This window comes from Talaromyces rugulosus, chromosome I, assembly GCF_013368755.1.
Source record: "Talaromyces rugulosus chromosome I, complete sequence".
Classification (NCBI taxonomy): domain Eukaryota; kingdom Fungi; phylum Ascomycota; class Eurotiomycetes; order Eurotiales; family Trichocomaceae; genus Talaromyces; species Talaromyces rugulosus.
The window spans coordinates 3811354-3823369 of NC_049561.1; the positions used below are offsets into that span (position 1 = coordinate 3811354).

The following is a 12016-nucleotide window of genomic DNA, read 5'->3' on the forward strand; positions in this document are numbered from 1 at the left end:
TCTCATGAATTATTTCACGGCGCTCAAATCGCTCACATGCTATATTGAACATTTCTCGTCACTTTTCTTCACTCGGTATGCTTTTGTCGTCAAGTCTTCCTCCCCCTTGGCATCTGGCTCATGCTTGACGACATTGTCGATATCCTACTCCGATACGCGGCCGGCTGTGGCAGATTGTTGAACATCTCCTTTCTCGAAATCACCTTGCTGGGGCGATACAGTGTTTTCCGACGGCGAACTGTCTGTTCCTTCAGCCTGAACAGCACCGCGTGATTCATTCTGACGCTGCGGTTGAGCAGAATCATCACCATCCTCATCGTGTTTGTTTCTCAGGTCGATGCCTCCTCGCCAACCCAACCACCGCGTCTCCTTCGGTCCTCTGAGAAGCAAAATAACCATCCCAGCGCCTATGAACCCTATATTCGCACTACCCGACAAGATCCATCCTCCTCTAGCATACAAATCGTTCCCTGCAGCCGTGCCCATGAGCTGGCCGCAAAAGACAGATACCATGTACGCTGTATTCACGCGACTTGCCGCCTTGGGTTCAACCCCGTAAATGGCCGTGCGGTTGGCGACTTGTGAAATCTGCTGACCGAAATCAAAAATAATGGCTTGTATAATAGGCCCCGCAACGGTGATTTTGCCTGTATATGTACCAATTGCAATGCCAATGAGACAAAAGATCTGCCCTATGAGGACGGAGACATGGGTGTGGAATTTATCGGTGAATCTGTTTGCGAAAAAGGGGCCGGAGAGCATGGGAACAATGCCGGCGAGCGCGAAGAGGCCAATTACCACGGTGGAATAATTATATGGGTCTCCCGATAGCAGAAATGTAAGGGTGGTCCAAAAGGAAGTAAAAGTCGACGAAACAAAGAAGCCAATCAGGCAAGACTGAACCAGCTGGGGATGCTTCACAATGAGCCCTAGAATACTAAAGAGCATGCGGAAATAGTTCATGCCCTTGTTCGTTTGCGGATAGTCGGGCATGCAGAACCAAAGGAGTACGAGAATGACGTATTGCAGGGCAAATGACATCCAGTACACGTTGCGCCAGGACGAGTAGTTGGCGATAATTCCAGACAGCAGACGGGCTATGAGAATCCCGAGCAGCAGACCAGAGACCACGATGGCAATTGCTGTAGCTCGGCGATTAGGGGCTGCGAGCTGGCTGACTAGGGGAAGCATGATTTGCTAATAATGCATGTCAATATTACCTTCATATTTTCACCAAAATCAAAAAACTAACCGGAGTCACTGTTGTCACACTCATAATGCAGTTCAGTGCAACAAAGGCTTCAAAGCTCTTAGTCAGGCAGAGGCCCAATGATATCGTGGCTGTAAATGCCATCAAGAGCAGCACAAACGGCCGACGCTTAACAATGTCGCCCATGGGGCAGAGAAACAGCAGGCCTGCAGCGTACCCAGCCTGGGCCACAGTAGGTATTGTACTAGCTCGCTCCTGGGTGATATCGAATGAGATGGCCATGATGTTCAGGAGCGGGTGAGAGTAGTAAAGATTCGCGACCTGTGTATAATCAGGAACTGGTTAGACATGTACATGATGTTCATAAGAAGAAATCACATACGGTAAATGTGCACGCGATTCCAAACAGGATATTCAACGCCAGTGTAAGTTTGGGCGGATTTTCGGGGTCGTACCGACATGCTGGCGGGACCCAGGTGACGATATACCATATCCGACTCATTATTCCAGCAGTGGGTTTACCATCTATGCCTTTGGCCGATACCTCTGGCACAACCTGTGATTCTGGTGATGGTGCTGTTGCATCTTGGTTATTCGCAGCCGCGGAATGACTGTGACTGTTGTCATTGCTGTCATTGGAAATACCCATCTGGTTGAGTATTCCCGGTGATTCGGAGTGAAAGAAGAAAAATTTTTTAAAAAGCGTCTGGATGTCTTTTTTTAACGGTTTCGAAAACAGAAAATATCCAATTCGTTATACGTATCGGGAAATAACGATACACGCTTTGAAGATAAATGACAGAAAAAACAGAATATATCCTCCATACTGAAAAAACCCCAAACCAAACCCTCCAAAACAAACCCGAAGAAGAAAAAAAGAGAAAGAAAATTCGAACGTCTCCGGGGTGTTGGTTTGCTCGCTAGCGTTGCACCGAGCGATAACGGTTTTTCGCTTTACCCAAAGCGGACTCTGGGCATGGTGCAATCACGACGCAATAGCAATTATCGTCGCACCCAGTTCAGTTTTGAATTGCGACAAGCTGATATTTTCCGGCGCAACGGTCGGGCATTTAAAACGACTTCAAGATTTTCGCGTAACATGGTAATTAGCTCAATCCGCTTGGCTGTGTTACGAGAGCGCATGTGATAGCAGGTTAATGCATGTATATATTACGTGTATTTATTAGTTTGGCCAGATCCAAGTTCAACATTAATATTCAGTCTTATCTTTATAAATAATAATAAACACCATTTAATCACATCACAACACAATCCGATCCCCCCCGCGCGGGGGACAAGCCCCTTCGTCCTGCAAACAGCATGCCATACATCCGAAACCACGCTCCGTTGGTCCGCTGACTCGGCCCCAGCAATGATAAAAAAAACAAAAAAAAAAAACAACACACGATGCAATCAATCAGCAAATCTCATCTATAGCCTAGAAGCTAGCTTTTGAATAGTACAGCTTCAAAGCCCACTGCTAGGCCCCCTAACTAGGTGGGGCTCGTGTCGAACCACCAGTCCCTTTCCCCCGCATTAATCCTGATTCGCCCTCTTCGAATCGAAGTTTCTAGCTAAAACCTGAAAAATGACAGATCCAGAAACTACAAAAGGATATCATTGGATTTCACTCGCAGTATCTCCGGTCACCCGAGTGCGGGGTGGTGTCAGTGAGCTCTCTGAGTTCGCAGCTGTGGATCATTGTTAGTGGCGAAATTACCCGATTAGGAAATAATAGATGTTGTTGCTGTTTCCGGAGTAAGGGATCTCTGGATTCTATAAAAGGGACCAGTTACCCCGGTTGACTCGAGAATTATAATTCAATTATACGATATACATTGCAATTCATCTATAAAACTCTTCTCAACAACATCGAATTTACCTGAGACAAAATGGCCATTCCAAAGACACAATGGGCGCAGGTGCTGGAACGCCACGGAGAAGGAGTTACCTACAAACAAATCCCCGTCCCCGAACCCGGCCCGGATGAAGTTCTTGTAAACATCAAATACTCTGGTGTCTGCCACACAGATCTGCACGCGGTCAAGGGCGACTGGCCGCTCGAACGCAAACTGCCTCTGGTCGGTGGCCACGAAGGCGCCGGCATCGTGGTTGCCAAGGGCAGTCTGGCCACTGGCATTGAAATCGGCGACCATGCCGGTGTGAAATGGCTGAATGGGTCCTGTCTATCCTGCGAATTTTGTCGCAAGTCCGACGAGCCGCTATGCGCAAAGGCTTTGCTTTCCGGATACACCGTCGATGGCACTTTTCAACAGTACTCTATCGCCAAGGCGGCACATGTCTCCAAGATTCCCAAACATGTAGCCCTGGACGCTATTGCGCCGGTGCTCTGTGCCGGTGTGACCGTCTACAAGGGGCTGAAGGAGTCTGGGGCGCGTCCGGGAGAGACGGTGGCCATTGTCGGTGCCGGGGGTGGATTGGGATCACTTGCTCAGCAGTATGCCAAAGCAATGGGCCTTCACATTGTTGCCATTGACGGCGGGGACGAGAAAAAGGCCATGTGTGAATCGTTGGGAGCAGAGGTATACACAACCCACCGTCATCACCACTTGGCAAAAAAAAACTAACAAACTATATCCAGGCATACGTCGACTTCACCAAATCCAAGGATCTCGTCAAAGACGTCCAAAAGGCCACGCCCGACGGCCTCGGCCCACACGCTGTCATCCTCGTCGCCGTCAGCGAGCTCCCCTTCCAACAAGCAGCAGACTACGTGCGCTCACGCGGCACCATCGTGGCCATCGGCCTACCGGCGAATGCATTCCTCAAAGCCCCCGTGTTCAACACTGTAGTGCGCATGATCACGATCAAGGGAAGTTATGTTGGCAACCGGCAAGATGGAGACGAGGCGATTGACTTTTTCGCGCGGGGATTGATCAAGTCACCCTTTAAGACGGTGCCGTTGTCTGAGTTGGGCAAGGTGTACGAGTTGATGGGTTCGTTAATCTCTTTTTTTTTGATGCATTTTTGGATGGATATTTCTTTTGCTAACTTTTTGTCCAGAACAAGGAAAAATTGCAGGTCGGTATGTGTTGGAGATGCCCAACTGAGTCTGTCTGTATTAGAATCAGTCAGGCCTTGATGCCGTTTCATGTTGATTTAGCAAATTTTATACGACGAGTGATGAGTGTATTTGAATTTCATGGTGGTAGTTTATGGGCATATCACGGTTAGATTTTGACAAACAATCACAAAAATACCAATAGCAGATGCATAAATTTCAATGAGATACAACCGAGTTAAACCAGAATAATATTATTAACTGCTTTTCCCGAACGTTACTAAAACGAATATCGTGGTATGACAATCCCAAATTAACAGAGGAAGAAAAACTCTAAAAGAACGCTCAAACCCAATACCGAAAGCTCACAAATAAACCCGTTATACAGTCAAATAAACAAGGAGAAATTAAAAAAGTGACCAAAAAGGACTCATTCACGAGTTAAAGGCGCTCTTCTGGAAGCTTTCAGGGGTGATGTCGCCCATCTTGCCACTAATGACAGGCTTGCTATCCTTTGTGACGGATGACATGCTTTGAGACCGTTGGGTTTCGTCTGCGTTGGTCATGGTGGCAGTCCGGCTGCCGGGGGCGCTGCTTAGGCTTGTTCCAGCAGTGATAGCCGCTGTGGCAGGTCGTCGCTGGATGGTCTCGAGATACGGACTGGGCAGGTAGCCAACGCCGCCATCGCGAGCACGGCAACGCCACCATTCAGACGGGTTGCCCATGGGGTCAGATTTGCCGAGAACTGCAACAATGTCGCCCTTCTTCACGGCCAGGTCAATTCCTGATGTGTTTTGGGCATCAGGGGTATAATCGTATAGTACGCGGCAGAAATCGAGCTTGGTCGGATCCAGAGGAGCGTTCTGTGGCTCCCCGTTTGGCCCAATCAATTGCTGTCGACGAGCCTCCTCCTCTTGCGACCGAGCCGCCAAGGTACGAATCAACTTGCTCATTAAATAAGGCAGGCCAAATACGGCCAGGACGAACATAAAGAAGGGCTTCTTGGACGGGCGAGGAGGAGCTGGGCTGCCGTCAGGAAGCGTCGCCGGGGCAGATCGGCCGCTCAAGAAAGCGGAAAAGGCAGAGGGAGTCAAAGATGTGGCGTCCGCGGGGGGTGGACGGCCCGTGATTTTGGCGATTAATGTTCTGAACCATCGGATCAATGTGTATATTCCCAGGACCGAGCCCAGCGTGTTTCGTAGATTGCCGAATTGTTCTGCAACCGACACCATAGCTATATGCAAGTCAGAGCTTGTCGTGATAGTCGAAGACGGATCAAAACTTACCAAAGAAGGAGCTGTGCGTGGCCATGTATGTACTTTCAAGCATCTGTGCAAAGCCTCCAAAAGCACCAACAATACTCTCAATCATCTGAAAGGTCGCAGCGGTACCCTGGCTGAACGAATTTGTCAAGCTATTTGGATCATTCGGGTCGCCAGGCATCCCGCCGTACATGCCGCCCATGCCACCCATGCCGCCCATGCCTCCATACATGCCTCCCATGCCGCCCATGCCTCCATAGCCGCCGTATCCTCCTCCATACATGGAGCCCATGGAACCCAATCGCGAATATGGCGACGAATATCCGCCATATCCGCCATATGAACTATAAGGGCTAGCGCCGATTCTGTTGGCGCCGTATGGAGAGTAGTTCGAGGCTGTCTGGTTGACAACAGAGTTCAAGCTGTCAGGTCGTGATGGTAGCGAGGGAGAAGTCGTGGAAGCCGAGGCAGCAGGGGCTGTGGACGTCGCAGGCGCGGCAGTCGTCATTGCAGTCGCAGGGGAGGCCCCGACAGCAGGTGAGGCTACATTATTATTTCAGTCAGTTGGAATGTATTAACATGCGACCAGTTTTAAAGGTGTATATCTTACCGGTCGCCGACCCAGCGGCCGCCCTCTCCCAGGGTTTGGGAGGCGATACGGACGCCATAGTTGCCAGTTATCTAGCAGCGGGCGACCATGGATCACTATCGAATTATCTGTCGCTATCGAGGAAAGGAATGCGACAATGATTCTTTGCGTGTTGGCGCAATATGCGTTGACAGGATGGAGTGAGTGGAGGAGAGGCGATGACGGACGAAGCGACTTTGCCGACGAGGAGAAGCTTGGCGGGGCGGAGCCACGTGAGATGCCGAGGATCTCGTTCGGGGTTGCCGACAGCCGCTGACACATCTTTACTCCCTAATATACTCTCATTATTATTCTGCATTGATCGCGATAGAGTGGCTGTACTCTGAATATTTCAGACAAAATGCATGAATCTTCCATTATAACTAGACTCTATTCTACAGGGCTACATTTCACCACACGAGACTGCCTACAGCACAATACACGGCACATCCACCACGATCACATGTCTGAATTCTCTAATGTATCAAAATCTACACAAAGAAATAACCACCGAGACCACAGGCGGCCGAATGTATTATACAGGTAAATCACGCTATGCAAATCACAAATACAGACCCCAACGCCTCGAAATCTATGCAGGGAAACAAAGAAACAAAATCACAGCTCTTCATGCCGCGTCTGGGGGAGCTGGATCCTCCAAGACCGCATTGGCACTGGCAATCCCAGCCAGAAATGCCACAGTCGGTTTAATTCGTGTGTCGTGATATGCCAGCTATGTCTGTCAGTAATGTGCAAGAAAAAAAAAGGGGGGTTGGAAAACGGAGTACTCACACAGTGCTGGGGATAGCCAGCCAGCTCTTCAAGACCCAGACGTAGGTGCGCCAAACGACACGCAACTCTTGCCAAAAAGCCTCGGAAAGAGTCTCGACTTCATGGCGTTCTTCCCACGGTCGGCTTCCGTCTCCATATACATAGACCGGCTCATAATCCTCAATGTAGACGTTGGAATCCGCGTGTCTATAGAATCGCGGACCATCTTTAGAGGGTTCTGCTGCAGATTCCGCTTCAGCTTCAGCTTCGGATCTATCCGCTGAGCTCTCAGACGGCAAAACAGACGTAATCTCTTCGTGGCCTGCTTCCACTGCCTGGCGGAAACTGCGAACGGCGGCAAGACTATCCGAGATACGCGCGAGGGTATTGATCAAAGCGACCAGTTCTGTACGGCGTAGAAGCGGGTTCTCGCCGTTCTTTGTCTCGTCGTATTCAAATAGCACCTTGAGCGCCGTTCCATAGCCATTGACCTGGAGCTTCCCCCACAGACGGCACTTGTCGCACCCAACGCAGTCCATGAGACGACTGACGTTGCGGAACCGGTTGCGGAAATCTTCCTTTAGCTCGATGGAATTTTCGTCCTGGAACATGACAGCCTCGTCGAATATCTGCGGCCGACTGTGCAGTTGCCCGGTGAGCGCGAGAACTTTGTCCTTGGTATCCTGGTCCTGATCGGGGTCGAACGAACAGAATTTGTAGTGCTCCAGATGCTTCTGAAGCTTAGCTACAGCGCGAGAGACTAGCGCATAGTTGAAGTAGAGGTTGGAAATGCGCTCAGGGTGGTTGTGAAGCCTATCCTTGTAGCACTGCACATTCGGGCCCCATTCGTTCGTGGTCTGGTTAAGATATTCCCGGCACAAATGGGTCGAAATCGATGCGTGCATGCCGCTGATGATTCGGTGAAACACACGCTTTTCGATACATTCGTCATCCGGTTGGGGCTGCTCTCTTTGGATCACGCTGCGGAAATCGTTGGCAGCCTGAACTTGCAGACCGTGCAGGGGCGAGAGCTGAGAGGAGGGAGAGTTCGGAGGCTTGACAAAGCAATTCTCACGATAAATCGAGTCCCAAACTTGATGTGCTCCCAGACCAGCATAACCTGTGAATCTTTCCCTGTTGTCCACCAAGCTCACATAGTCTCCCTTGCCAGAAGACCCTTCGTCTTCCGGAACACAGTAGTCTCGCTCGTCGCACTCGTCATCGTACTCGACAACACAGCTTTCTCCGACATCGTCTCCTAATCTCCCCTGCAACGGCTTCTTTTTGGGCCGTTCTTCCTGCTGTCGTTTGCCCGGGTGTCCTGCACGCGGCCCTTCCAGTTTGCCCAGTTCTTCAACACGCCAGATCGGCGGGAGGTCCTCCTGCGAGTCAATTGTATTAACTGCACAGGCTATGTTCCCACACAGGCTACTCTCATCTTGCCAAAAGGGACAGATTTTGTTGAATAGGTTGAGTCGGTAATATGAGAAGAAGTCGGTGTCTTGAGTGATCGAGTCGAGGATCGGATGGATTTCATCGTTCAGTGCATCGAGCGTAGCATAGGAGGAACAGGTATCGGACACTCTGGCCTGGGGCTCGAACTGTTTTTTTGGGAGAGAACTATTTAGTATTTTTCAAAAACAACACCTGGAGAGTGATATTTGCTTACTGCGCAAACATTCGGAGCGTACGGAGACGATGTCTTTGAGCCGTCCAGCGCGGCATGAGCCGGAAGGAACAGCGCAAAGACGGCGAGATAAAAGGTCCCCGCTGCAGATAGCATTGTGCTTGTGGTGATGCCAGGTGGCCGAGGGAGAGGAAAAGACTCTTGGGAATAATTTTTAAGAAAAGAATCAAGAAGCAAGATTGCAAGGTGGCCTCGGTGGCGTATCGCAATGGCCCTGTAGTGTGGCGACCAATAAACGTGTCTCCTTCCCTGTAAGGTGGGGCCGCCCTTGGGCAAATGCCGACTCCACCGGTCCTGATTGGCCCGGTCGAACTATAAGTATGCTGCTTATTTCCTCCTATACCAGTACTATACTACTGTAGACTCACGTTGGTTACATGGTTCCTGGATAGTTTCTGTCTTTCTATTCGTGCAAGTGTACCAGTAGTCAGCAGCCGAAAAGGTTGCATGACCTGCTCGGATATGTAATCAATGTCATATGTTGCTGGCCCCACGTAGTATCAATTTATATGGTGCCCTGCAGGGGTTCGAATGTTATTCTCCCATGAGCTAACTTTAACATTGAAAACTCGAATGAATATACTTCATCACGAAATGTACGTCAGAATAAACTCTACAAGGTTTCCCCCTCCAGGTCATGTCCCGCGGCCGTCTCTCTCAATCTCTCCCCCTTGCTCCCCGCCAAATCTTGCCCAGCCTGTATTCTTGTTTGAGGATCATGCAGTTCCTCCATAAACCCCAAAGTCTCAGCGGCAAAATCAAAAATCATCTTCTCCGCAGCAACCGCATTGCGGCTCAACCCATGGTCATCCCCATCAAACAGCTTTAGCTTCCGCTTCCCTCCAGTTCCATACGAGCGGTACAGGCTTTGTGAACAATCGGGCGACAAGCATGTATCACCCGTGCCATGCATAACCAGCATTGGCCTCGGACTGAGTATGGTTACTCCGTCGGTGCGCGCCGTTTGTGACGCCACAGTCGCAGCGCCGGCCACGCGACCAGGCTCCGTTGCAGCCACTGTGAAACAGGGACTTCCGCCAAACGACCAGCCAACAAGAATAAAATGCGTAGACGAGAATTCCACCGCGAGGTAGTCCATTGCCGCGACAATGTCGGCTGAGCAGTATTCCGTCTGCGCAGGCTCGCGGTAGTCGAGTCTGATACACGGGATTGACAGCAGCAAGGCCAGCTTTTCGGCGAGCGATGGATACATTCCTGCGGGTCCACTGACGCCTCCTCCGGCACCACTGACTAGTATCACGGCCGACGATTTTGCGTCTTCGGCAGTGTAGCGTTTGGGCTGGTGCAAGATGGCAGGGGCTTCGTGGTCGCGGGGGTCATGCACGGCGATCCGGACCGGCCGCGCGATGCTCTGTTTGATGGCTCTTTTTTCGACGCGGGCCGGGTGGATTGGGCCTGGGTTTGGGAGACGAGAGGCAGTTGCGGCCATTTTTACTATTTGTTTTTATACACTTATGTATGTATAAGGTGTATGTGGTGTTGGGCCGGTGTTGTTGCGCCTCCTTTTGATGGCGCTGAGGCAAGGTACATGTTGCCTCTGATATCACGGTGACGAACGACGAAATGGAACTTGGATATATGTAGTGTTACCGAGTATATTTATTTTAAAATGATATTTTGGATTTGAAACAAACATTTGAAGGTTCAGCATTTAAATATAATTGATACCAGACAGAGATGTATACAGATGATGTCACTGATTGATAAGACATCTGGGTGGAATATATATAGAACATTTGAAACATACAGCACACAAGGCTAGATTTGTCTTTCTGCCAGAGGTGGTAGTTATCTTTAGCTCTGTATGACTGTAATTTTGAATTAATAAAGAAAACTCTTGCACACCGTGTCTGTAATGAGTATACTCTGTACTTGTATATTCACATAGTAGATCGAGAGTGGGGCAATGCTCGGCCCGTGATTGGCGAGAGCGGGATCGGCACTGATTGACGTGCCGGTGAAGGCTCCTGCTTACTACGACGGTGCTTAGCGATGCAGAGAGCAACGATGCCCTCTTTACGCTGCATAAGTAGGGCATCCCCTCTCTTGCCCTCTGTCAGTTTTTACCAGAACCTGTCGTTACTGTGATTCTACCTTGAGAGAGCGAGTGAGTGGCTGAGTGACCGCACATCAAGATGCCGAGCCAGGGTGTGTTCGGATGTCGCATATAACGTTTTTAACCATGCTGACACTCTCCAGGCACAGAACCCCCCGTCCACTATGCCGTCGCCTTGTTTCCGGGCTTCCAGGCCCTCGACTTCTTCGGCCCTATCGACGCAATCAACATGCTGTCGAGGTCGCGAAAGGTTGAGTTCTCCATCATCGCCGCCACTCTAGACCCCGTTTCCACCTTCGCCGAGCCCCTCTTCCCCGGCCAAGAGGCCAAATGGAACCCTCTCAGCTCGAATTGCGGACAGAGCATCGTGCCGACACATACATTTGACAATCCCCCCGGAAACCTCGAGGTCTTGCTGGTCCCTGGTGGCGCCGGCACTCGTGCCCCGCAGGTCTACGGCCCCGTCGTCGAGTTCATCCAGAAGATCTACCCGTCGCTCAGATATCTTCTCACCGTGTGCACGGGGGCCGGCCTTGCAGCTCGCGCGGGCGTGCTAGACGGGCGACGCGCGACCACGAACAAGCGTGCGTGGGACGAGGTGATTGCATGGCGCGAGCAGGTCAACTGGATCAAGAAAGCGCGCTGGATCGACGACGGCAACATCTGGACCTCGTCGGGTATTAGTGCTGGCATTGACATGATGCTGGCCTTTATAGGTGCCAAATATGACGAGGAACTGGCCACGTTGTTAGCCAACAGGCTGGAGTACACCCGGAGCGACTCCTGGGACGACGATCCTTTTGCATGAACATGAGGTGACATGAAGCTTGGAAGTGATGTTTGTATATAGTCGACGCATCAGCTTTGAATTTATGACGAATCGAGCATGGCATTGCGTTGGTTGTGTTGGATATCAACAATCCACCTTGTGACCATTTAAAGACTGATAAAACTAATTGATAACAGCCCAGTGGGTCTGCCACCTGATGTAGTAATCGCTTTTCCCCGCTTACATCACTGGCACAAAATAAGAATTAATATAATCTTTGCATAAGCCAGATATGCAGCCACCGAGCTATTCCCGAGAGTCGCCGGATTGACTGACACTCGGCCGTTTCTCGGCGCCATTGGCCGACGCCTGCGAAATATATCCAGCCATTCAGCATCGACTCTTCTTTTTTGCATTTCTCGAAACAATCTGGTTAGAAAATAATTTGCTGTTTGTTTCACATTATTATTGTTGTCATCGAAATAATAAATGCCAGTTTACTATCGTCGCCACCGAGCAAACATGACGAAGACGACAAAGGACTCATTTCTACATGACCATTTCTCTATACACGATATTACCATACAGCT

At 50.2% G+C, this 12016-nt stretch overlaps 6 protein-coding genes across 6 annotated transcripts; 2 read left to right on the forward strand and 4 right to left on the reverse strand.

Annotated features, from left to right (window-relative positions):
• Positions 1-144: 144 nt before the first annotated feature.
• Positions 145-1859, reverse strand: TRUGW13939_01264 (uncharacterized protein; the record flags this gene model as incomplete). Its single annotated transcript, XM_035484466.1, has 3 exons — positions 145-1197; positions 1253-1531; positions 1593-1859. The coding sequence occupies 3 exons, from the start codon at positions 1857-1859 to the stop codon at positions 145-147; spliced, it is 1599 nt and encodes a 532-aa protein (XP_035340359.1).
• Positions 1860-3102: 1243 nt separating this feature from the next.
• Positions 3103-4281, forward strand: TRUGW13939_01265 (uncharacterized protein; the record flags this gene model as incomplete). The annotated part of the gene is made up of 3 exons (XM_035484467.1): positions 3103-3753; positions 3813-4167; positions 4235-4281. 3 exons carry the CDS (start codon positions 3103-3105, stop codon positions 4279-4281), a joined length of 1053 nt encoding a protein of 350 aa, XP_035340360.1.
• Positions 4282-4666: 385 nt separating this feature from the next.
• Positions 4667-6162, reverse strand: TRUGW13939_01266 (uncharacterized protein; the record flags this gene model as incomplete). The annotated part of the gene is made up of 3 exons (XM_035484468.1): positions 4667-5466; positions 5519-6037; positions 6105-6162. The coding sequence occupies 3 exons, from the start codon at positions 6160-6162 to the stop codon at positions 4667-4669; spliced, it is 1377 nt and encodes a 458-aa protein (XP_035340361.1).
• Positions 6163-6740: 578 nt separating this feature from the next.
• TRUGW13939_01267 (uncharacterized protein) lies at positions 6741-8676 on the reverse strand (the record flags this gene model as incomplete). Its single annotated transcript, XM_035484469.1, has 3 exons — positions 6741-6855; positions 6915-8494; positions 8563-8676. 3 exons carry the CDS (start codon positions 8674-8676, stop codon positions 6741-6743), a joined length of 1809 nt encoding a protein of 602 aa, XP_035340362.1.
• A 517-nt stretch (positions 8677-9193) lies between these two features.
• TRUGW13939_01268 (uncharacterized protein) lies at positions 9194-10030 on the reverse strand (the record flags this gene model as incomplete). The annotated part of the gene is made up of 1 exon (XM_035484470.1): positions 9194-10030. The coding sequence occupies one exon, from the start codon at positions 10028-10030 to the stop codon at positions 9194-9196; it is 837 nt and encodes a 278-aa protein (XP_035340363.1).
• Positions 10031-10736: 706 nt separating this feature from the next.
• Positions 10737-11465, forward strand: TRUGW13939_01269 (uncharacterized protein; the record flags this gene model as incomplete). Its single annotated transcript, XM_035484471.1, has 2 exons — positions 10737-10749; positions 10801-11465. 2 exons carry the CDS (start codon positions 10737-10739, stop codon positions 11463-11465), a joined length of 678 nt encoding a protein of 225 aa, XP_035340364.1.
• Positions 11466-12016: the final 551 nt, after the last annotated feature.